This window comes from Pelodiscus sinensis, chromosome 9 (assembly GCF_052426305.1).
Source record: "Pelodiscus sinensis isolate ZL-2025 chromosome 9, ASM5242630v1, whole genome shotgun sequence".
Classification (NCBI taxonomy): Eukaryota; Metazoa; Chordata; order Testudines; family Trionychidae; genus Pelodiscus; species Pelodiscus sinensis.
Genome location: NC_143060.1, coordinates 43,247,209 through 43,272,971, shown reverse-complemented (window position 1 = coordinate 43,272,971; position 25,763 = coordinate 43,247,209). Strand labels below are relative to the sequence as shown.

Genomic DNA, 25,763 nt, shown 5'->3' with positions numbered 1-25,763 from the left:
TGAAAGGGAAAATAATAATTTATTAGAGATTTAACAAGCACATGAATATGCATTTTTCATATATCTGTCTTCTCATAAGCTACAATTTGTTTAAAAGCATTTGGAACCTTTAAAAATGAAGAGAATTAAGTCTTGTTTTAAATACATTTGAAATGCTACTACGCACTGTTCAATAGTCCTGATGATCACATTGCTTCTTCCCATAGCTTGGTAACACTTGAAAGAGATGGAACACAAAAGGAACCTGGAACATTATAAAGGCATGTTAAAACGTATACATTACTGGAAAATTTCTTTGTTCTGTTGTCAGAAGCTTAACTAGACAGTTGAAAATCTTAAGATAGAAAAAATTAGTGAATCATACATGAGACAGCTAAATTTAACTTCCTACACATATATATTAGTTTATATTACTATTAAAAAAGGAAGGTTAATCAGAGAATGCTACGGTACAACCCCCACCCTCCCAGGAAAATAAAGATTAGTAGCCACAAAACACTACCAGAAAGTGGGAAACAAAGGTAGCACTAAATAATAAAGTTTAGCTTCAGTCAGTCTGCATTACTTCATCATGAGACAGCTAGATTTTTTTTGTTCTTTGTTCTAAGAAAAGTTACAAAAAAACTAATTTCAGGTCGCTTCTCAGAAATTCAGACACAAGTTGTCAATACATAAAAGTATTAGATAAAAAGACAACTTCAAGGATTGTTTTCTGCTTATAACCACCCCATCAAAACTGAAACATGCTGTGTGGAGTTGCTATTTATTAAAAAGAACATCTAGGGCCAGCTCTGCAGCTGATATAAGTCAGCAAAGCTCCACTAAAATCAATGGAACAAAGCCAGGTTACACCAGATGAGGATGTGGCCCGTAAAAATGAATTATAAGGAGTCAGAAGGAACAAGGAGGAATGGTCACATTTTGAAACTAAGAACATTCATGGTGTCCCTTTAAGTAAATAAGTGACCTGATTCACTGTTTGTCAGAAAAAAAGTTCCCTTCATAATTTTTAAGTGTCTTACCTATGTTAATAGATTTACAAAATTGTGTATATATGAAAAAGGTGTAAATTCCTCCCCGCATCTGCACCAAATGAGAACTTTGAGATATTTGAGCGCTATGGGAAACACTGTACAAAAAAAGGATACAACAAGAAAGGATACACTCTGCATGACAGTATTACTGCAGTATTTACGCAGGAATGTTTCTAAAGAAGAACAGCAGAATGTGGTTTAATTTTACTTGATTCTCAGTATTGCATTTACACAACTTTTTTACTATCTCTTACAAGACTGTTTGATAAAATATAGCTGTTTTGATCCCTTCTCTGCACATTAGTGACAGCTCACGTGTGCACCAATGATGACTCCATTCACATAAGCAAACGAAGTTCTTTACAACTTGAACTATTAGGAAAATGCCAACATTTACTGTCCCATTCATTCAGTGGTCTGCATTTTATATAGGGTTCTGTTTTTCATCAACTCCATTGTTTTAAAGTTATGCTTCCATCCAATGCAGTCTATGGAGCCAGTAACCTTTGACACATTAGCTTCTACCTGATTTTGCTCTCTCATATAGTTGGCATTTTATTTAGATCAGAACTGAGTGCCCAAACGTTCATGAAAATATTTGTGACAGGAAAAGGGAATTCCAGCCCATGAAAGTCAAAGCTGTGTATTTTTCATCTTCTATGAAAACATTGTAATTAACATGCTTTCCTAAAGGAGAAAGTAGTAATACTTAGAATTACTGTCAATTAAACGTAGCCCGTTTCACTGTTTAAAAAAATAATTTGACACTAACAAATTACCATATAAAGTGACACTTATAGGATGCGTCTACACTGGCATGATTTTGCACAAATACTTTTAACAGAAAAGTTTTTCCGTTAAAAGCATTTGCGCAAGAGAGCATCTACACTGGCATGTGCCTTTGCGCAAAAGCATCCGTGCCAGTGTAGATGCTCTCTTGCGCAAGAAAGCTACGATGGCCATTTTAGCCATAGGGGTTTCTTGCGCAAGAAATTAATGTTGCCTGTCTACACTGGCCTCTTGAGCAAGAACTCTTGCGCGGCTTATCCCTGAGCGGGAGCATCAGAGTATTTGCGCAAGAAGCACTGATTTCGTACATTAGAACGTCAGTGTTCTTGAGCAAATACTCACGGCCAGTGTGGACAGGTGGCAAGATTTTGCGCAAAAGCACCTGCTTTTGTGCAAAATCTTGCCAATGTAGACGTAGCCATATAGTATTCGTGTATCCATTTAACTTTGCTGGGTATTAGGAATGTTAAAATGCATGTAATTTTGTAAATGGATAGCCACTGAAATTTGCAGCAATTACCTGGTTTACATGTTGGGGGGGGGGAAGGGAAACAGCAGCAGTGCTCAAGGGGAGCCAGTTTCCAGCTTCCCCCCCACCCACCCCAAGGCTGCTGCTGCCTCTGATAAAGGTGTGTAACTGTGACAGTTAACCAGTGAGCCTAGGCTCATCAGTTAACAGTGTACATGAGTACACATTCACATCCCTCCTGGCTATACAATTCACATTTTACAGTATTTTTATTTTATTTACAAAATTTACTTATAAACCTGAATCTCTTAAGCCTTTGTTCCTTGCAGATCCAGACTTCATACCACAGAAACCACTATTTTGCATCAAGTCATTTTGGCTCATGGCAACCATAGAAAATTAGGGTTCATGTTTGTTTTTCTTTACCAAAAGCAAAGCAATTCAAAGATACTGAAACTCACACACCCACTGTGCCACTTTACTTGAGTTCTGTAGTGGGCAATCATAAACACAAAAGTTGTATGTATTCCATGATACTTACAAAAGGCTGGGTTAAAGGAAGGTGTTTTGACTGTCACTCCTTTTATTAGGCTTTTAATTTTAATCTGCTAATGCAAATCTAATCATTACAAATATAATAACTGTGAATTGACTGTTCAGAATGTGATTAGAGATCAAACCAAGGTCTAGATTTTTCTATTTATATAATATGAATGTGAACTGGAACTTGTAGTTAGTTTAGTCAGAAAGAGGAATAGTGACTTATTTTAATTTACAAAGAATAAATTGGGAAGACTAGAATTTAATTGCAGTACAGTTTTTTTCAGTGCTCAGAGTTAAAGGTTGCCAACATCCATTCAAAGAGTATCTTCATTGTTTTTCAGCATTTGTCCCACTACATAAAATAACTGTAAAACAATGGAATAATTCTATGAAGAAACAAAAGGGAACAAGTTTCAAAACAAAGCTTATTTGTGCCTTTATCACTCTTAGAGTAAATTAGCTAACTTGTATTTATTTCTTGTCAACTAATGTAAGAAAATATTTGTGAATGGTATTTGTTTTTAATTTGATAAAATTAAAAGTTAACTTTGCCAAGTGGGACCAAATCTTATTCAAAAACAGATTACACACCATTTCAGTATTGCACATTATATAAGTTTCAGAGGGAGTTTCACCAACAATTCAAAAACATAAGAAAAACCCTTAAAGGCATTTATATAGCTTGGCCTTCAATGGACACAAGAAATCTATGATAAAACATCTATTTTAATAAATACTTTATTAGTGACAGTAAAGCTGAGCATAATTTTAAGAAAATGTGCTGTTATTCCACTGGAAACAGCAACATTGAAGTTATCTTCATTTAAAAAAAATCAATAGATAACCAAATTAATCATAACATTTAGGGATATTTTCTTAGATGCAAATTAAGGACTTGACTGTATGAGGAAATTTGAACACTTTTTCAAACATGATGTTAAATATGCTTTTATTGGCAGTGTGGACAGAGGTATTACAGAAAACCATAACCAAACAAACCTATTTTTAAGCACAATTGACTGCAGACACGGTTGCTCCAGCTCTGGCAGCCAGCCCCAGCTCCACAGGGCTGAGGCCAGGAAACAACAGCCAGACCCAAGGCGGGGCTGAGAATGGGAGCCCCACAGGTTGGGAGTTTTGAGCCATGAGATACTGCTTAAAAGGTTAATTAGTTAAATATTACCTTAACCTAACGTTTAACTGGTTAACCCATTAACTGGGATTTTACGTCCTTAACAGAAAGGCCAAAATCTTGTTTAACATTACACAAGCTAAAGCATTAACTAACAATTAGACCCCCTTCCCCCCCAAAAAAAGGGAAGGGATTAAAAAAATGCCACTAACTAGAGTGTCACCAAAGCAAAGACTTTTTGGAAGATGCCAGAAAGGAAACTCTCAAGTATTATTTATGCATTACAGCAATGAAGCAGTGTCTGCTTCTGGGGCATATAGGACTGTAGGAGGATGATCCTTGCGGGTTAGACTGACAACATCCTACTCTCACCCTTGTGCCCCAAAGTTAACTGTAGGGTCAACAGTCCTGTGATAGATTTCCTTTTTTAGAACACCCTCCCCCCTCCAACACACAATGCACTCAAATAATGGATTATTAAAAAACAACAGCCTGTGTATGTCTGAATGTTCTTTCCTTTCTCACTAAATCTACTTACCTTTAGCATAGTTCTATCTTTTTCTTTTCTCTTCTTTGGAATCCTGTTTTGGTCTAGCAGATCGTGCAAATTGCTAAGCTTCTGTTAAGGACTTTAAGTCCAAGTATAAGTGATAATTGTTAGCAGGAAGTCATAATTAAATTAGTGGAGGAATACCAATTTACTAGAAGATAAATAAAGCTTGGATAATGAACATATTCTGATGCACATGTAATATGTATGTAATTTGCATGCTCAATCCAACTTTACCTCTTACTCCAGTCACATGAAGTTACACTTACCCTTTCTTCAAATCAAATTTCACCATCACATTTACTTGTAGCTCAAAATTGGATTTTCTGTGTGATCCATGATTTCATTGGCATATATTAACTATTTTTAAAAACATCTTTGAATTTAAAGCTGTTACAACACATCATGTTTTTATCTGAATATAAACTTTGAAAAGAAATAGCTTGTTGATTTGTAAAGAGAATTTACAAGTGAGTCAAAATCTTCTACAATAATACCCCAGATACTGCAAACACTTACATACTTGACTTTACTCTAGTCCATGTGACTTCTTATATGAGTTAAGGTAAATAATATTTACTCTTCTGTTCAGATTGAAAGTCTAACTAATCAAGTTTTAAATTATTATAATTAAAACAAATGTGTAGTACATGACTACTACATTGTCTGTAATTTTAATATTTAATATCCATTCTACAGTCATTTATGAATTTTAATAATACATTTCTACTCTACAGTCATTTATGAATTACAGTGGGTTTACAGGACAAGCAGCAAGAATTTCTGAAACTGTCCTAAATTTAAAAGCCACTAAAATGCAAACATTTGGAAAAGGATACAACCACCATGGGTTTTTCAAACAAAACGTATCCGTTTACTTCTTTCAAAGCTTTAGTAGCTGATTTTTCATTAGGAAGGCCAATGAAAGCCTGTCCTTTCATGCGACCTTCTTTCATCAAACGTATATCAAACCTAGAAATAAAATGGATAGAGGGAGGAAAAGTTTAAATTTTGCCCCATCACCACCACAATTTACAATAGACATTAATTTCATAAGGTGCAAGACGAGGTGTGGAAGTGGCATCAATGCCCACATTCTGATACAGGCAGGGATATAACACTAGATACTGATGATAGTTTGCCTAGAAAAATAAATTAGCAATTTGTCAAAAATCAAGAAGGCAGAATAGCAAGTTGATGTCCTATTGCAACAAATACTGCATACACAAGCAAGCATTTAACAGATGCACAGCCAACTAGAACTTCAGTCATTACCAGGGCTCGACAAATAATACAATCTACTTGCCACAGGCAAGTAGATTGCAACCCGGAAGAGCTGGGTTTGGGCAATCTGCGCATGCGCAGATCGCCGGACAGCGTGGCTGGCGAGCCCTGGTCATTACAATGCTGTACATTTAGGCCAATCAGGTGACATCAGGAATGGAATTAGGGTTTCTGTTGTAAAGGCACAGCTCAGTCTTTAGAACAAGATGTACCACTCCACTTAGTAGAAAGCAGTTGTGTACATACTGCATAGATTATAAATACTGCATTAAAAAAATATTAGCCAGTCTCTCTCCATTTTTGTGTGGTAGGTGTCAAAAATATTGGGTTAATAAGTACACCACTTCCAGATAAACTACTTAAACTGGGCATTTTGTACTGAAATATAACTTCAAAAGCCCACATTTCCACTATTTGCTAACTACATATGAAGAATTCTATTCTCTCTCAACAATTAACATTTTCATGCCAATTTGATTTTCTTCCAAAAATTAAAAGCAGACAAAAGGTACTTAAAATGACTAATTTCAACTGTAGTTTTTACCATTGCTTTAAAAGTTACTGCATAGCTTAATTCCATGAAGAACTGAAATAACTTACATAATTCGTTCAGTTTCTGATTGAAAGTCAACATATCGTCCAAAAATAAACTTGAGATCCTGAAATTAAAATGGGTGTGTAAGAAAAGGCAGCAAACAAAGAAAAACAACATAACATTTTCATCAAGCCTTACTCACCTTTTCTTGAACTTGTTTTGACAAATTCTTCACGTAAATCCTACAATTTGGATCACCTGGCTCATAATTTTTAAAAATGGAAAGTTTTTCCATTTCTTGACCAAGACAGAAAAAAGAGGAAAATAATCAATATGCATATAATATGACTTCAAAAAACTTTACATCAGCTTTTTAAAACCTCTTAAAAATTATACATTGTAACAAAAACAAATATCTTGCAACATGAATTGTAAATTACAGGCGATGCAACAGTAACGTAATTTCCTATTTTAAGCAAAATATCAATTTTTAAATTATTGATTTGTATATATTAGTTACAATATAATCAAGAGAAAATACCTCCTCTAGAAAGTCTGCCCTTTTCCAGTTCCCTTCTAGAAACAAATTCTGACAGTATTTCATCATCATCTTCTTCTTCTTCTGTCTCCTCTTTATCATTAGAGCTAGGAGCTGGAAAGATCTTTCCAAATCCTGCGTTAGTTGTTATTTCTTCTGTCATTGCATAAAGGTCTGAAAGTTAAATAACATATTGTACAAAATGTTTTCATATTCAAAAAAAGGGGGAGGAGAGGGAAGAGGGATGGCTGCAAGCTAGCAAATCCTGAAGTTTTAAAGGGTTCAATTTTTGAATATCAGCCAAGATAGAAAGGAATTTTAGTATATACACAATGATTTTTTGCAAGCAAAGTGTCCTAATTCCTATTTTGACAGAAGATGTCTGTTTCATATACACCTCCATCATTTATTTTGCTGGAGAAAATATCTATCGGCAAGATCCACCTTTTGTCATTGCTACACTGTTACTACAGGAACTTCGTAATATTGGGAAATTCACTATAAAGACAATGTGTAACATGAGCAAACTGTACGATGGAGCATCACAAAAATGACAACCACAGGAAAGTTGTTCTCTTAAAAAATCTGAAACAGAGACTGAAGCACACACTAAGTATTTTGAAGTGCCTGTTTACCGCATGGAAAGTCTTCAGCATAATTTATAATATTGTTTAAAAAACCCACATAATTCACATGAGAAAGACATCATCTTGTGTTGATGAGGCAATTTTAGAGCCTTAAAATCTCATTGAATCCTGCATTCTGAATTACAACTGAAAATCTTATAAAAGAGAATTCCTGAAAGAAGTGAATTTTTAGAGCAGCAGGTTCACTGTTTGAAGAATGGACATTATGGTGCCCAGAGTGACATTGCTATGGCTGTAGCACAGATGCAGCCTATAGAGATGGAAGAGGTTTTTCCATCTCTGCAGGAACACTACTTTCCTTCATGGCAGTTTGTTTCCATCAAGCTTTTTCCCCCGTCAACCTGTGTTTAAAGCAGGTTTTAGGACAACATAATTTTTCACCCACTGAGTTTCACAGCTATGTTGACCCAAAATCTAAGAGTAGAACAGACCTTAGGGTTGAATTCCTTGAAGGAAAACTCCTATTAAATAAATATAAAAAAATTAATCAGTACTATCTACGGAATCCTCCCCCCCCCCTGTATATCTATAAGGCCACAAAATTTGGTATGCAGCATCCTCTTCTCTTAACTTCAAGCAAGATCAGAGTTTGGTTGTCCCAGGAAAACCAAAAGTGATGAGAAAGGGACAATTTTCCATAACACACAAATGGAAGGACTGCAGTTTGGAGGGACATGATAGGAGAGTGGTCACTGATGGGAGGGTGCTCACAGGATAGAGTGTGTAAGTAGCCTTCCTGCCCCAAACTTTTCCTTACATCCTCCTGGCCCTTGGCTGCAGTGCTGGGAGGGGAGAGGGAGACAATAAGCCCCTGGTGTGCTGGGGGGCTCCTAGGAGGGAAAGAGAGAACACACACAGCTGTCCGCCAGCCTCCTGCACCCTCCCCGCAACATCCTCAAGGCCCTGCCCTGAAAGACTCTAGCAACTCTGGGTAAGACCGCTAGTAGAATATAAAAATCTTCAACTCAGCATATCTTACTTGTTCATTGCATCTTAAAATACTGCAAATCATTACAAGAAGAATTTAAGGATAAGCATTCTTACCATTATTCTGCTCTCTCTCTAAGCTTTTTTGAAGAACAGCTGGAATGTCTGCAGAAATCTGGAACTTAATTTTTTTATGGCCTACAGATTGTGGTTGCTCAAACACATCCGAAGGGGACAGTATAGGGTGCAGATTACTGTTTAAAAGAACAACATATCAATATTACTTAAAATGTAATTCGTCAATGGAACAGGCATGATTAAACAAAATATATGTATATTTCCCAATTATAGTTCACGATATTTATTATTAGAACATCAGTTTTCTATTTTCAAAGCAATTTTAAACTTCAGATTTATTAACATTTAGTGATTTACATTAAGTTAATGAGTGATACATCATATTTAGTAGGTAAACAGCAAAAACAAAGATCTGAGACAACCTTATAACTACTAGTATACAGTAATACTAAAAAAATTGTCTGAACAGTAAATGGAATAATATAAAGCATAATCAAATGCACTCTCTTAAAGACGGCATGCCAAAGAAAAGAAATTTGGCTTGTTTTGTGTGTCTACACAAATCAGGATTGAAAGAAATACCATTTTAAAAAATTAGCTTCACTCTTAGGTTTGAAAGTAGATGAAATCTTTTAACCATGAAAAGAGTCAAGAAATTCTAGAAGAGCCTTCCAAAGGGAGAAGTCAGGGCAAAAACCAAATTATTTCTAAAAACTTAAAAAACAACAACTAGTAGCACTTTAAAGACTAACAAAACATACAGATGGTATCATGAGTTTTCCTGGGCACAACCCACTTCTTCAGATGGCTGGAGTTTAGAGATCAAGTTTTCAAATAAAACAGGAAAAACTTAAAAAACAAAAAACAACAAAAGACTAATAGCACCTTAAAGACTAACGAAACATTTTTAGACTGAGCATAAATTTACAAGGGGGTGCTATGATGAGGTTGTCTCCAATGACATATAGCCCTTTGAAGACTGTTGGAGATGGGACACTAGATCTGTAGGTGCCTGGCTAGGGGTGTGACTACATCTTCAGGGTTTAACTGATCCCATATTTGGGGTCCATAAGAAATTTTGCCTGAAGTCAAATTGGCAAAAACTCAAAGGTAACAGTGATGTTCACTTTCTTCTGCTGCACTGAAAGCTGGTCACTAGCTGGTTTGACCTAGAGTAAATGGTGGATTCTCTGTAGGTCAAAATCTTTAAATCAAGATTTGCGGACTTCAGCCACAAAGTACATGTTTATTAAAGGAGAGGGTGGGTGAGGTTCTGTGGCCTGCAATGTGCAGATCAGACTACATGATCACCAGGGCTCGACAAAGTATTGAATCTACTCGCTCGTGGCGAGTAGATTTCAGCTGGGTACCCCGTTTGTTTGCGGCGCGCGCATGCACAATGTGGGTCTTGCGCATGAGCAGTGCAGGGCTGGCGAGCAGCTTTCGCTGCCATTTGTCAAGACCTGATGATTGCAATGATGCCTTCTCGGGATGTTAAAATGTGTTTATTTAGGTAAACATGTAACCACTGAAAATTTCAGCAGTTATCAGTTTACATGCAAGGAGGAGAGAAGGCAGAGAAGCCAGTTCCCATCTGCTTTCTTCATGCTGCTTCCTCTGATAGAGGGGAAGGTGGGGGAAGGAGGGGTCGTGGCTCCGCAAGAACCAGCTGTTTAAAGCTTTAGTAACAACTGAACTTCATCATTCAGCAGGAGCCTCTGTATTAGAGGTGAGGTAGAAAAATAAATCCTGAGTAAGGCAATATTTGGGATTATTCCTTATATGTAAAATATATGAGTACTACAGAAATACAAATAATAGTAAAACAGTACCTGTGAGGAGTAGATGTGGGAGCATTCAGCAAGTTTTTTATCTTTTGCTTTTTTCTCACACCACGTGGCTTTGTGGTTATTGGTCTTTTAGGCTGAATGGTTGCTAATTCCATCAATTTAGACATTCTAAAAGTGAAGCACAAAGAAATCCAAAATTTGGTTTTGTTTTTAAACTAGAGATGCCATTTTAGAAATGTAGCCTCTTATTTCTGAACAGGACCTCTGAAACGTAAGTGTGTCGAACAGTTCTATTATATACTAGGAATATTCAGCAGTACAGAACATTTTGATTGATGAGAACACGGATTATTAAATTTTACTAGTTCTTGGACATGAAGAAAGGATGTAAGAGCTGCCTAAATCATTCACCAAAGTGAAAAAAGGTAAACCTACAAGTGACACACAGAAGTTTCATTAGTACATTATGACTCATAAAAGGAAATCTTTATACATAGTATTAAAAATATTTGTTCTTTCAAGGAGTTTTAGATACTCATAGATTGGCAGCAATAGATTAGCAGTAAGAAATATTTTTAAAGACTACCCTAAAGGCCTAATACCACACAGTACATAGAATAATCATTTCTGGCTTTGCATGTTAGCCAAACCCTGGACATTGGTAATAGTGGGATGGAGAACTGGAGAAAGTCAGACTTTCACAAATATCACAAAAGAGGCAATCCAAAATCAAAAGCATGTAGCATGGCTACTTATGAGAGGTAAGCACATGCAAATGAGCTTTGCACCTCCTGCATCATATTCAGTATATGACTCTTAATTTTCCCACAAATGGGACTGAATAATCAGTATGCAGATGCATGGAAAGATGATATCAATTCCAGAGCATACACTAGATTTTGTTACGTGTCTTCCCCTAACAGGTGATAGAGGAAGAGAGGAGAGAGAGAACAAGTGTACAGAAATAAGTAATGTTAATTTTTGAGTCATATGGTCAAGTTCATCTTTGCCCTAAGGGCATGTGTAGTCTGTTTTAATTTCGAAAGAGGATATGCAATTTTCACGGGAATTTGCATATCTTCTTCCGATCGCTTTTTCGAAAGCAGGTCTTTTGAAAGTGAAAGTATTCTGGATGTGGATTTTTTGGGGAAAAAAACCCTTATTCGAAAAAGAGATCAAAAGTTAAAATGTAGCCTAGATGTGGCCTGACGTTCAAAAGAGTGCTGTCAGCCTTAGAGTGCATACTAAGAACTTTGGCTTCTTTAAAATTTACATCTGGAAAGGCCATCTACCTATTGGAATAGCTGGGGATATTGAGTCACAAAATTGGAGCTTCTATGAGCCAGGAGACACAGAGTCTGATTTAGCTGGATTGAGACCTATAAGAACAGCACTCTTTTTAAGCATGGTTTGTTATTGATTTGGATTACAAACCTCTCCTTTTCTTCCTCATCGGCACTTTCATATTCAGATTCTTCTCTGCTAGATACCTGATCTTCCTCTTCTTCAGGCAAAGGAGGCTCCTCTGGAGGCAGAGGAGGGATAGGTGGTGGCGGCACAGGCATAGGTAAATATTCTTCATACTGATCAATGAAAAATAAACATGAATTATTTTAACACTCACTTTGGAAAACTATGTTTTATTTTCTTCTGCAGAAATAAATATGATAAAACTGGCAGATGGCAAAGAAAGCTTTTCAAAACCCACCATGTTTATTGAGATTTATGTACTCACTCTTGACAAATCCAGTTTTATGAGAATTTTACATCTGACAATTCAAACTCAAAAACAGTAACAAAATGCTTAACACTCTTCTTTCTCCCACCCTTCACTCCCATTTTTAATTTGAAGAATTAAAAAGACCACTTCAGAAACTAAGGAAGGAGAAACAGCTGGCTTCAAAGAGGAATTTTGGTTTTCTATTTTTAGTTTTATAGACTAGAAAAGAGCTTAGTTTGAGCATACGACAGGAAACCAGGTGTTCTCAAATTCTATTCTCAGCTATCATGCTGAATTGCATCTGTGACCTTGGACAAGCTATAAACTCCTTCCCTCTGTAAAACAAGTGTAGTAAGGATTAGTTATTGATTAGAGAGAATATTATCAGCAGTTTCCCAACCAAAATAACCTCACGTCTATTTACATGACTCCAAGTGCACTTTGCTATAAAGCTTATGGTCACTTCGATGAACAACATGGGGACAATTGCATAAAGTGCTGAAGTCAATGAAAGTGAAAATGTTCAGCTATCTTTAGTAGCTGCTCAGCACTCTAGAGGCACTGAATATTTGGAAATGTTTCTAATTTTTACCTGTCCATTACATTTCCAGTATTTGATCTTGTCCTATTAGAGTCATGGGGTAGGACTTCAAACATCTGGATGAATTCACTGGTATGCTAAATTTACTATTCACAATGTAACCTCCTAAACGTTTACCCATTCAATCCCTGGAAAAGCAGGTGGCTGTATACAGAGCAAGCTATGGGAAGCACTGGACCTGAGCTTCCCTATGCTTGATCCTGCCAACGGCATAATTTAGAGTAAGCCCTCTGGGCTTTTAACATCCACTGGAGGAGCTGGCCCCAGCTCCCGGTGTCCAGACACATTGGCGAACTGGGGCCACAGGTTCTGGTCCTCCTTGTCTCTTCCCTTTCGTAACACCAGAGAAACTGCTTTCATCATGAAAGTTAAATTCTAGGATGAAATCAAGTGATCTTGTGGATTTCACACCAGCTGTCTGAATCTCATAAGCACTCTCTGCAAATGCACAGCTCAAAGAACATTTCATGTTATTACTGTTAGTGTAATACATGAATGGCAGTCAAATTAATTTCATATTTCCTATAACTGCTACAATATACTGTCTTCTCTATCACATTTTCCAAGTTACTGCTCTTCACTATTCTTTGAAATATTCTGAAGATATTACTAAAAGATCATGACACAATGACTTACTTCTCGTACTTTTGGAAAATTCAGTTTTCCTTATGACCGAAATAAACATACACCAATTTGGTGCCCATGCCAACACATCCAATAGCTACACAAATGTGTAATCAGCAGCAAATACTAATAAACCTCCTAGGACAAGGCATACATATTAAATGTAATACAAGTTGAACCTTTGTAAACCGGTGCTCTCTTGTCCGGCAACATCTGTGGTCTGAAAGGCAAGAAGCCAAGTTCCCCACAATGGGGCTGCCCAGAAGAGCTGGGAGCATGGCGCACCCCATAGGGGCTGCTCGACAGGGCCCAGAACTTGGCACGCTGCAGCAGAACTGCTCAAGGGGCTGAGAGTCTGGCATGCTGCAGTGGGGCTGTTCAGCAGAGCCTGGAGTGCCCTAGTGGGGCTGCTTAGTGGAGCCTGGAGCTCAGAGCGCCTCAGGGGACTACAACAGGGATGCAGTGTCCACCCCAGCTTGGCAGCCCAGTGTAATAGGCAAGGAGAGATGGCGGCTGGAAGTGGGGGGAGGGAGTAGATATGGCCTCCGCTTGTCCAGAAAAATCCCTCATCCAGACTAGTCAGGTCCCAAGGGTGCCGGACCAGGGAGGTCCAACCTGTATATAAAATTTCTTACCATGGGTGGTCGAGCAGTAACTGGTCCAAAAGGTGGAGGTAAATTCATTTTATTCATAAGATGCAGCACCTGAAAAAAAATGGTAACAATTATTTTTAGCAACAGAGAAGTTCATTAGCACACTACTTTCCAACTCTTTAATATTATTTTTTAAGTATTCTACTCAATTTTAAATAACACAAGTAAAAATCTACAGAATTTTACAACAGCTAAGTTTGTTAAATGCAGAAATGTTATTAGCACAAGCTATTTCAATCTTCAGTTTCCATTCCACTAAGAGGGTGTCTTTTTGTAAATATTTTCAAGTAGAAGTTTCCTTTAAAACTCAGCTCAACTATAATCAAAATGTAGTTATTTTGTTTAGTACTTAACACTTATATTGTTCACTGCCTGCATTGGTATTGTAAAGTAGCTTAGCATCATGAGTGATATCCCTTGTGGTACACATCGGGGTAGCTCCACTGAAGTCAGAGTTATGCCAGTTAACACCAGTTGAAGATTTTAACCCAATATTAAGCTTATCTTATGAAGTTAGTATTTTGCTATGAAAAAATAAAAACTCAAGTTATAATGTGCGCTAATGAGTAAGCAAAGGATGCTAAACCACTTTCAGGTGTGTCAAGTAAAATTAACACAAAAGATTTACTATGAGCCAATTTGCAATACTGGGTACCTGAGTCAAAACCAGACTACAAGGAGATTAGCCAGTGCAATGTTCAATGCTAGAGAAATTACATCCCACTTCTTGTCAACTAAATTTTCACTATATTTATTTCAACTTACTTAATAGCAGAAAGTTAACTTATAGCACTGGAAAAATCAAGTCTTAATTATGCACAATAACTGAAACAGCAGCACTAACTATGTAGCAGAATCATCACTATAGTAAATATTTAAATAAAGAAGGAAAATATTGGCACTTAACTGGTATTCCTTTGCTTTTCTTTTTCTTCACTTACCTGTACATAAAATTTAGGCACACTTGCCAAGGCATTTGCTATATTTGCTAGGATTGTACTTGAAGGCGGTGGATATAGATATTTCAGGCAAGAGTTTATAGGAAATGTTAGCCTGAGAACAATAAACATTGTAGAAACTTTTAAAATCAGTAAATCAGAAGCAATATCAAATAACCTTACATTTTCTGAGCCCAGAGGTAAAATTAAGAAAAAAACAACTTTTGAAATAAATTTTGAAATAAATCAGAGCCACTTATAGTTAAAAGAATAAAGCATTCCATTAAATCCAGATATTTCAGCCAAAAAAATACAGCACAGAACTAAACCTTGAATTTCAGAACTGATCTCCTGTCCAAAGTTATCACACTTAAATGATTAAAAACAACCCAAAAACCTGCCATCAAAGGGATATTAAACTTCAGGTTCCAGGGATTAAGTGGCTCTTTGATTACCAGAGACTAGGATGAGTCCTAATAAAAAGAGGCAGATAAAATTACTCCATCATCTGTCTCCTGCAGGGTTTAATACCTTCCTCTGAAATAAGGATGTTTAATTTCGATTAATCAACTAATCAAATAGTCGATGTAATTTGCATTAACTATTTGATGAGAGCGCCTCCAACTTGAAATGTAGCAAGAGCGCTGCTGGCTATTGCTACATCTCAAAGATGGAAGCACTGTGGGGAGCACAGGCAGTGGGGGACTCAAGCAGTCCCCCGTTGGCCCTGCGCTCACTGCTTTTGAAATGTACAAGAGACCTGAAAGGGCTCTTGTACATTTCAAAAGCAAAGCCCCCTGGGTCTTGTACATTTCAAAAGGAGGGAGCGCTGGGCCAATGGGAGACTGAGTCTCCAACTTGCCCCAGGCTCTACACAGCGCTTCTGCTTTTGAAATGTAGCAAAAGCCCTGCTCTTGCTACATTTCAAAGGCAGAAGCGCTGCCAGTTCCCTGCTGTGCCCCTACCACTTCTTCCCATGGAGACAGTGCTGGGGGGAACGAACTTTTAAGCCAGCTCCCCCAGCACCAGATCCTGCTCCCCCCTTTGCTGTCTCTCTTTGATAGAGGCAGCACGGTGGTAGAGGGGAAGTGATCAGTTGACTAGTTACTTACATCCCTACTCTGAAGTATCTGATACTGGTCAATACCTGAAACAGGCTGCTGGACTAGTTGGGCTTGAAGTCTTTAGACAACTTTGAATTCTCTTCTCTCCAATTGCGAGTTACAGCTTCTGCTCCAAAATATGCTCTGTGTGGTTACACTATGGATGTTAAGAGGCAGATAACTGACTAACTGTGTAGTTGATACAATTTGGGAGATGCTCTGTCCTGGCTTGCGCCGTTCCACAAGCTACCCCCACTGCGGCTTTGCCTTTTAGATGTAGTAAGAGCCGGGTGGCTGGCACTGGCCATGGACAGGGGCTGCTGAGCAGCCTCTACCTGGGCCAGACTGGACTGCCATGGATAGAAGCTGCTGCCGGAACAGCCTCTGCCTGCAGCAAGCCTCAGCTCGCTGTGGTCAAAGGCTCCCTTGTGGCTGCCTCTACTACCACCCCACTTGCTGCTGCCTGTCATACAGAGGCAGCAAGGGAGTGGAGGCTGAGTAGTTGACTCAACTAAAAGCATACATCCCTAGGTTACACATACATATTAAGGCTCCAACTCCAACAATACTCATGCACGTACTTTACTTACATACTTAAAAGTTTTAATAATATAAGCAGGAATTTACCGAATAGGAGACAAATTAACTATTGTGTGCCACAAATATAATAGTTAAGCAGATAAAGAATTAGTATTTACCCATGGCTGGGAGCAATTCCATTCTCTATTTTAAGACAGCTTGGCTCTTTCCTTTCTTTCTCTTCTTTCACTGGTTCTTCTGAACTGAAAAACAGATTAATATTACATAAAGTTGGGCAAAACTCTATGAAATATGTAATACCCAATGCTCAGTAGAGGAATATGAAACATGCTTCACTTGTAACATTCTTAATTTATTCCAAAATACAGTAGGTTAGTTTACTTGGCCCCTTAATGTATTATTTTTTGGAAATGAAGTATTGTGTACAATATTATAAAATGAGACCCAAATTATCACACTCCTTGGTTATATGCTTAGATTTAGAATGATTGGGACTAAAAATAAGGTTTATAATTTGAAGCATAACTACACACGAAGTATACATTTCAAGAACTCAGACATTTTTATATCATATTCAAAGTGTTAAAAGCCATTTAATAATATGAATTAATTGTTAAGGCCAAAGTCTGCAAGAAGCTCCCTGAAAGGGAGCCAGGCATTTATGCAGAGCTCCTCAGAAGACTGAGGCTATAGTCAGATTCGGCTTGGTTTGTACGACAATACACAATGAAAAAAGGGCCAGAAAACTTCACCAAACTGCTGTGCACGAGTTTAAATCCCACAGAGAATTATAGCTCCTGAATGAATGAAGTGAGAGATGTTCCAGCCTTATTATATGGCCTTTGTGTGGGGTAGCGGATAGTACATGTGGAGGTCCCTGAAGAACTGGAGACTTTCTCTGCAAGTGGACTCTAGTGGGACTACACACATATTAGGGCAGAGGTTCCCAAACTTTTGACTAAGGTGACTCCTGTCCTTCCACCTTCATTTTGTCTTCTTTTAAAACTCACCCATGGCTAAATTCATGGGGTGTCCTCAAATATCACAGGCCAAATTCCAGATTTTCTTCATGAGGTGGCATTGACCACTCACAGCAATAGCCTCTGCCCTAGCACTGAAACCATAATCCCTGATAAATGCAAAGGAATTCTGGGTGAGGTCGAAAGGGGGGCTGGCTCTCTATTCCTGTATGCCGGGTCACAATGCCCCGAGTGGAAAGCTGGACCCATCTCCAGGGTACAGGAGACCTGCTACTGTGCAGTGAGTGCAGGGCAATCCATCCCCCTTCCTCATGGACTCCCCTCTCCACCAGCCTGTGACCCATTTACAACCTTTCCATGACCAACTGGTGGGTCAAGACCAATCATTTGAGAAACACTGGATTAGGGTACCATTCTATATATAATGATGGCACAACTAGACCTGAAGTGAGTAATGTGGGCAGGATTTGGGCTGTCAGTCTAGATATACACTTTTGCCCTTACTGTAGAAACTGAACTCAAATATGTTAATGTTTTTAAATTGACATGTTTTATTTTGTGATGAAAATAAATAATTCAGATATTGTGAATATTTTAAAAATTCTCATCTCTCATTGTTATGGTCAAATTTATAAAAAACTCTAAACATGGAAACAAGGTATTATGCACATACATACCTTTTATTTTTTTCTGAAAGAGAAGGTTGGCTAAGAACATGAACATTGTCTTGTTCCTTTGCAAATTCAACAACTAAAGTATGACCTAAAAGTCTCAGCTGATGCAGTCTTGATAATGCCTTCAAATAACCACAATAAAAAGAAAGAATATATAGATTCCGTTAAGAGAAACATTTAAGTACATTCCAATATAAATTAATGTTTTCATCAGTTTTAAAGGTTCAATTTTTCTTCCTTACATCCTGGCTCTTCAGCTGTCATTTCTAATATAACCTGATTTTTACATCAACTTCTACTATGTACAACAGAACAGACAGAAGTGTACCAAAACACAACCTGGCAGAAGCTGATTTTGGAAAGAGAAAGGCAAACACATTAATTTCTATTAATTTTCTGAAGGGCTAAGTCAAGGCTATCAACAATCAAGGTTTCTGTGATTACATGCTGTATTTTTAACTAGATATAAACAAAGCGGCTTGATTTTTGTATTCTATTTTTAAAAAATATGGGCATCAAATAGGAAAACTGGCAGCTATATCAATATTAGTAACACTTGCAACTATCCTTTAAATAATGTAACAAAACTTAATTATTAAGCCAGAATCCATTCAGCTAATCTGTTGCTCTCTCTATATATTTTAAATGTTCTATATTTATTAATAGAATAATTAAAAATAGAACACTTGAAAAATCATGATATAAATAGGGTGTAAATAGCCTGATACTTCACAGGCTAATCACCTCTCACCAATTCTTAGTAGTTATGTCAACAAAGTCGTGAACACCACAGAAACATTTGACATAAAGGATGTACATTTCAAGAGCTCTTTGATGGTGGAGCTACTCTGCAACATAAGCTCATGCTTGAGCCTATACTCAGTTCTAACCCCTTTTTTGTGTGTCTACACTGCATCTGCACTAATGCCAGGCTCCTAGAACTCTGCAAGGGTGGAGGGTCTGAGCTCTAGTTAAGCAGAGACTCAGTATCCAAGTTCTAAGTCCTGGGAGTCAGATGCAAGCATACACAATTCCCTAGTTAACTTTTAGCCCTTTCTGTTTCAAGTTTACAATCCATTCCATTAGTCACCCTTATTCCCTCTGCAAATGGCAGGGACTCAGATTAGGGATGTTAGAGAGCGGGTAATAGAACAGTCGACTAACCGTGTAAATTCTTAGTGATTAGTTGACTGTTCTATTGCCCCCAGTGATGGGGCCAGCAGCCAGTGAGCTCCGGTCCCATTCCCAGGGAGCCCTCTATCATCCCATGCTGCTGTTTCTGTATCAGAGGCAGCAGTGTGGGATGCCAGGTAGGAGCCAGTCGGGGGGGGGGGGGGTTAGATTAAAAACCAGCTCCCCGCACAGACCAGCTGCTTGCCACCCTATGCTGCTTCCTCCGATACAGGACCAGCCTCTGTTCGCAACGGGCCCACAGTCGCCGCAGACAGAAGTTGCTCTAGAGGATGTGGAGCAGCCTGTCTGAGGAGAGCCTGGCCTTGCTGATAGAGGCAAGGCTTAGGCTTATCAGTTAATTCTATAGTTGACTACTAATTTACATCCCTAACTCAGATTAGGGATGTAATAGTGTAGTTGATTAACCAATTAACTGATAAGCGATCGCTTACAGGTTAAGGCAACAGACTACCCACATTTCCCCCCCCCCCCCCTTTCCTCCGGGTACATTTTTTAGCAGGCAGGCCAGCAGCCTGGCTCAGTCCTTGCTTATGCCCCGTCTGGGACCTACTGATATAGAGGCAGCAGTGCAGGGTGCTCCCCAGGAGTGAGGCCAGGAGCACACTGGCTGCCGACCCCACTCCTGGGAACTATCAAATAGACGTGTAACATCTAAAATTTTATGCGGTTACACGACGATTTGATTACATGATAGCTAATATCCCTAGATATAACAGTGGGTTTTTTCAGTATTAGTAACATGTATATACTTGTACTCAATTTTACTATATTTTAAGCATTTGTTTTGCATCCTTCCCCCTAAAACATAATATTGGACAATTGGACAATCAAGGAAATATTAAAAGTTAACTAGAGACTTAGAAAAATAATTTGCTAAAATATTTAATGGAAAGCTCAATACAAACCTTTCCAGCTGAACTGTCATTGGGAAAAGTAGCAAAGGCAGTATGTTTCTGTAAAAACAAATAAATATTATTTATCTTCTGCTAATCTAAAAAAGCTATGTCATATATGAGCTTACAACCATATACACAAACTTTTGGACTAAAAGTATTTTTCAAAGATTTAGCACTAGAAATTACATTTAAATCTCGAAGTTAATACATTATTTGCAGGTATCATGTTTTTTGGGTTTTAGCCTACTAAACTTATGTTTTGGGCAAGAGTACGTGGCACACAAAAAGTAATAAGAGGGAGGGTAATGGTTCACATGCTGTTCATGAAGGCAATGAAGCTCTGCAAAAACGGAGCAGTGATGGGCAACATACGTTCTTTGAGGGGATAATTACTCTGCAATATAAGTACGTGCTTGAACCCATCTCAGTGTGCTCCAAGACTGTCTCCTGAGATAAGGTATTTTTGTTAACTGCGCTTACCTAAAATTTGTGGAGTGTTTAGAGCAGCACTTTGCTGGATGAAGAGGGAGCGCAGAGATGTCACAGTCAATGTGTGCAGTCAGCATGCACAACTCTTCACGTGCCCTTGCTTTATGTGCATGTCACTTTACTAATACCATTAGGAAAAAACTATGTGGACAAAAACCAGTATACTCTAGCAACCCTGCTTGTGAGCTACCGTAAACGCACACAGAAAAACTGATAGGCTACATGAGACCTACAACTGAAGGTTGCACACCACTGAGGTAGAAGGTTTTGACAAATCTTCACTTCTTCCCCAATGTAAAATTAAAGCATGCTTAGTTTTTTGGCCAAGCAGATGCTGAGAAAGTTTGTCAAGGCCAGAGTTTAACATGACAAAGCCATCTCCAAGTCATGCTAACTGCATATGAGACAAACTTTTCTGACAGACTTTTCCCATGAATAAAATCAAAGTCAACAGTACCATATGGTGGAACATCAAAATAATTCTTATCAATACTACTTTTCCTATTGCAAAGGACACATCACACCTAATAGCATGTTCTGATATTGGGAGGTTTTTCTGCTTATTTTCTAGCATGGATGGTTTACCTCTTTTTTTCCCTAAGTTTAAGCCACTTGTTCTAAAGTGCCTTCTCAGATTCCAAATCTGAAATTATCTATCATTTAATTAATAGAGCAGACTTCAGTCTAAAGTTTTATTAGCTGGTATCATTTTATACCCTTATCTCGCAAACAATAAAAGACACACTTAACTTTATTTATTTACATACTAATTTCAGTAACAAAAATTTAAACTGAGGTTTAAACAATATACTCTGTTATAGTAAAAAAGCATTAAGGGTTTAACAATAAAGAAAATTCATATCTCAAGATGATAGACCAAACTATAACAGGGCATTGCCGAAACTAAGTCTTAATAAAGCCCCTCTACTCTGGAACTGTCCAACATTAAAAAACAACTCCTGCTTGCAGTAGTTCAGGCTTTTAAATTATTTTGCATTAAAAAAAAAAAAATTGACTTTTTCACCTCTAACCAGCAACCCACGCATCTTGTATGTCTTGGAGCTCTGAACTGTCCACTGGCACCATTATAAGAATTTGTGTCTATAGAATTCTAAATTAGAGCTTGAAATACCTTTATTTTATATTTTCAAATTTCAAGTGCCATTTTCAAATTTCGGTTCAATGGGGCTTGACAACTTTTAACCCCAAATTGGAGTCTCTATTTTTACTCCTATGACCCTTAAAATTAGAGATGTTAGCCTGGGCTCATCGGTTAATCCTAATGGTTACATGCAGCTTCCCCTCCCCCGCCTCTGTCCCACAGAGATAGCAGTGCCTGGGGCAGGTGGGAGCCAGCACTCTGATAGAGGAAGGGGGGATAGTGAGGCAGATGAAAGCCAGTACATGCTGGAACCCAGATTTCAAGCCTCCTTCCCCCGCTGTTGTCTCTGTAGCAGAGGCACACTAGGGAGCAGGAGGCAGCTGGTATGTGCGAGGAGCCGGCTCTGATGGAGCCGCCTGCACCCCTGCGCTGCTCCCTCTGATAGAGATGCAGCAGCAAGCACGATGGGATGAGAGCTAGTACACATGGGAAGGTGACTTAAAAGCCAGGTCCCTGCAAGCAGTTACATACATGTTTACACAAATAAATCTTTTTTTAACATCCCTACGTAAGACCAACCCCACTATATTTCAATAAAAAAAATAAATTATATTGTTATTTTCAGAATGCTTTCATAATAGTATTGGGCATTGGTAGGGATGTTAAATTTAGATTAACGGATTAATCAATGCAATTTGCATAATCTACTGGATTAGTCAATAAGGGTGCCTTTCCTTTGAAGTTTAGAAACAACCCCAGGGCTGTTGCTACACTTTGAGGCAAAAGCACTGCGGGAGCAGAGAGCTAGTGGGGGAATCAAGCAGACCTCCGCTGGCCCCATGCTCCCTGCAGCGTTTCAAAGCAGCATTTCAAAGCCGCAGACCTTGGGCTCTGTTGCTTTAATGCACCCCTTCTTCTCCCTCTCCCCTGCCTCTTTCTGATAAAGGCAGTAAGGGGGGGGGGAAGCGACTAGTTGACTGATGTGTCAACTATCCAATTACTTATTGCAGTGATTCCCAACCTTTTTCCCCATGGAGGAACCCCTAAAATAATGTTTCATATCCTGAGGAACCCCTACCTATGAAAACGTTTGCAGGCCAGAAAAAGTTGACAGCGGGGAGCGCAATTCAATTACTGCTGTTATATATGTCAGCCTACATTGTAAGAAAAAAAATTGGAGCATTTTTCCTGTCTTTTTTTGTATTATCTAATCTTTTTTTCAAATATCAAATCAAAAGAAAGATTTCTTGCAGAACCCCAGACGATGGTCTGCGGAACCCCGGGGTTCCGCGGAACCCTGGTTGGGAAACACTGACTTACTGGATAGTTGACTAGTCGTTCACATCCCTAGGTATGTGAATCATATTGCATAATTCTGGTGCATCATTTAGGGCAGGCATGTCCAAAGTCCGGCCCGTGGGCCAATTGCGGCCCGTGTTCCGGTTTAATACGGCCCCCCAGGTAATTTGGCAATATCTATCTTTTATGGCCCCCAACGAATCCATATGTATTGAGATGAATACATTGTAAAATCTCAGTTAATGTCAGTTGGTCTAAATCAGTTATAAATATATTTGGACACGACATGTATACTTGGTGTTATGTTCCTGTTCATATTTTTTGAACTTAAAAGTTGACAGACAACCTTTATTACCAATAATATGTAATGTACTTTACAATGTTCCTGACATATATTTCAGCTTCCTGGATTTTTTTTTCATCTGGCCTTCAGATATGAAAGGCAGAGTGATTTAACACCTGTTTAGATTTGTCATCCATGTGACGAAATGAAAAGTATGCCGTTTGCAATAAACTTTGCATAAAATAGTTAATTTGCATTTAATTGTAATGGTTCAAAGAATGTCAGGCAAAATGGTCGGCCCTCGCGCATGTTCACTTCATCAAATCTGGCCCTCTTTGAAAAAAGTTTGGACACCCCTGATTTAGGGTCTCATCAGATCTTTTATTATCCATTTGTCATTGTCACAACAAAAACTTAATTTTGAAATAAGTTGTATGTGGACACATCCCTGCATCTGTCTGGTACCTCACTGACATTTCTGAGGGTCAGTCAGAATTTTTCAAGATCTTTTTATGTTTGATGGGAAAGTAACAGTTTCAAGGAAACTTCTGTTGAATCCAAGACAGAATCTGAGGGCTAAGAGGCTGCCCCCGAATAGCGACTAGCGCCGCTGCGCTGTGAGAGACGCAGGTTCAAACCTCTGCTCTATCAAGAGAGTGGCTACCCGCGGTACAAGTTACATACGAAGGGCCAGGAACTCGGGTCTCCAGGCGGGGCAATGGAGCCGGACACTGAGCTGACTGTGCATCAAACACCCAGCGTGCGGCCAAGAACAAACCCATGACCCCCGGCCGGGCACCGCGCCCCGACTCCCTTCGCGCGTGCGGGCGGAGATGCTCTTTTCCGCTCCCCGGGCGGGGCGGAGCCTCTTGCCGCACAGCTCCGGCGCCGCCAGGGCTAAGTGGGAGTGCCCCGGCGGACGGGAACCTCACACTAACCCGCCCCGCCCCGCCCGTCTCGGTGTCTCCCTCCCTCGAGAACCCCGCCAGGCCGCTGCCTACCAGCCGCCCCTGGTCGGACAGGACCCGCACGGACACGGCCCCGAAGTGCCTCAGCAGATCCTCCTTCTCCGCGGCCGTCAGGTCGGCGGGCAGGTGCCGCACCAGCAGCGTCCGGCTGCGCCGCCGCCCCACGCACGGGGGCCCTCCCCCTGCCGCTGCCTGGTCCTCCTCAGAACCGGTGGCCGCCATCTTGGGGGTAGGGGGTGATCCGGGGTCAGACAGGCCGCGCGAACCCGGCCGCGACACCCAGGGACTGCCGCCCCCCAACGCTCGCGAGAACTGCCGGGGAGAGGGGCGGGGAATTCAGATCTCGCGAGAACCTGTGCGCTAAGCTCCGGGTTCTTTCGGCGCGCGCTCCTCGGTTGCTCTGCTGGAAGAGTTTGGGCGCGGGGGTGGGGCGTTGCCGTGGGCGGGACGCGCACTCAGGCCCGGCTGCCCCCCCCCCCCCTGCGGTTCTGACCGACCCTGGGCGGGACTGGGCCTCGGCTCCCTTGTCCCCAGCCCGCGCTGCGCCTGCCCAACCAATTGGGGTTGTGGCGGGCTCAGTGGGCGGGCGCTGGGCTCCTCAGTCCAAAGGGGATTAGAAGTCGCTTCGCTCCCAGGTCGCGTCCACACGGAGCAGTTCTCCGTCCGTTGTCCGGTGTAGCCGCGCGCTCGCTGCGCCGCCGGCCTGCTCTGCAAAATTAGATCAGCCTGGCTATGCTGCCCCAGGGCTGTGAAAAAAAATGTACTCTGGGCTCAAGCTAAATTCCGAGGTTCTCCCCCTTGGACACACGTGGTCCAAGATGGACTCCAAGCAGTAGGTGGAGAAGTGAACATGCAGCATTGTGTGCCACACACTAGATCACTGCCTGTGTGTCAAGCAGACATTGGTCCCAAGAGTGCCTACAACAGCTAGCGTAGGTACAGAGTACATAGCAATGTGCTTTCCCTCCCCACGCTTTGGGCACATCAGACACAGAAATAATCGGGAGAGTTTTCATTTACTGAAGGGTGGCAGATCATTGTAGGTACAATGACTGAGGGTACAGGTAGATGGTGTGAGACAAATTTCTGGGACGTCAGCTGCTGAATTTGCAGAGTTAGTGCTGGGTCATGAACGCTAAATAACTTGTGGGGTGCAGGAGGTTCTAGGAGATGAGCATCAGCAGATTTGGGGCACTGGCTGCTGGTGAGTGAAAAAAGTTACGCAAAAGGTGAAGTGAGTAAATAGCAAAAGACAGAGACAGGAATCAGGATCAGCATATATTGGAACATGTTCACTTATTGATGAATGATGGATACCTAAAATCACAGATAAGGAGGAGACATATATTGGGAATTCTCTGTATCAGACATATTTCCAAGTAA

The 25,763-nt window shown here is 39.8% G+C and overlaps 1 protein-coding gene across 2 annotated transcripts; it reads right to left on the bottom strand.

Annotated features, from left to right (window-relative positions):
- RNPC3 (RNA binding region (RNP1, RRM) containing 3) lies at nt 1-24,791 on the bottom strand. 2 transcript variants are annotated; one of them, XM_075936629.2, is made up of 15 exons: nt 24,414-24,791; nt 20,249-20,296; nt 18,153-18,271; nt 16,654-16,737; nt 14,856-14,967; nt 13,897-13,965; nt 11,751-11,899; nt 10,359-10,484; nt 8,566-8,702; nt 6,878-7,048; nt 6,539-6,633; nt 6,402-6,460; nt 5,357-5,489; nt 4,506-4,578; nt 1-1,207 (listed from the first exon to the last, which is right to left on the bottom strand). In XM_075936629.2, the coding sequence occupies exons 1-14, from the start codon at nt 24,600-24,602 to the stop codon at nt 4,519-4,521; spliced, it is 1,551 nt and encodes a 516-aa protein (XP_075792744.2). In that variant the 5' UTR covers nt 24,603-24,791; the 3' UTR covers nt 1-1,207; nt 4,506-4,518. The 2 variants fall into 2 exon arrangements, with proteins under 2 accessions (XP_075792744.2, XP_075792745.2); XM_075936630.2 differs by having other exon boundaries at nt 1-244.
- Nucleotides 24,792-25,763: the final 972 nt, after the last annotated feature.

Coding starts and splice junctions, on each gene's coding strand:
- RNPC3 (XM_075936629.2), bottom strand. CDS start 24,602: ATGGCGGCCACCGGTTCTGAGGAGGACCAGGCAGCGGCAGGGGGAGGG. Junction 16,738..18,152: donor CTTTCAGAAAAAAATAAAAG/GTATGTATGTGC, acceptor TCTGTTTTTCAG/TTCAGAAGAACCAGTGAAAG. Junction 13,966..14,855: donor TGCCTAAATTTTATGTACAG/GTAAGTGAAGAA, acceptor ATTTTTTTTCAG/GTGCTGCATCTTATGAATAA.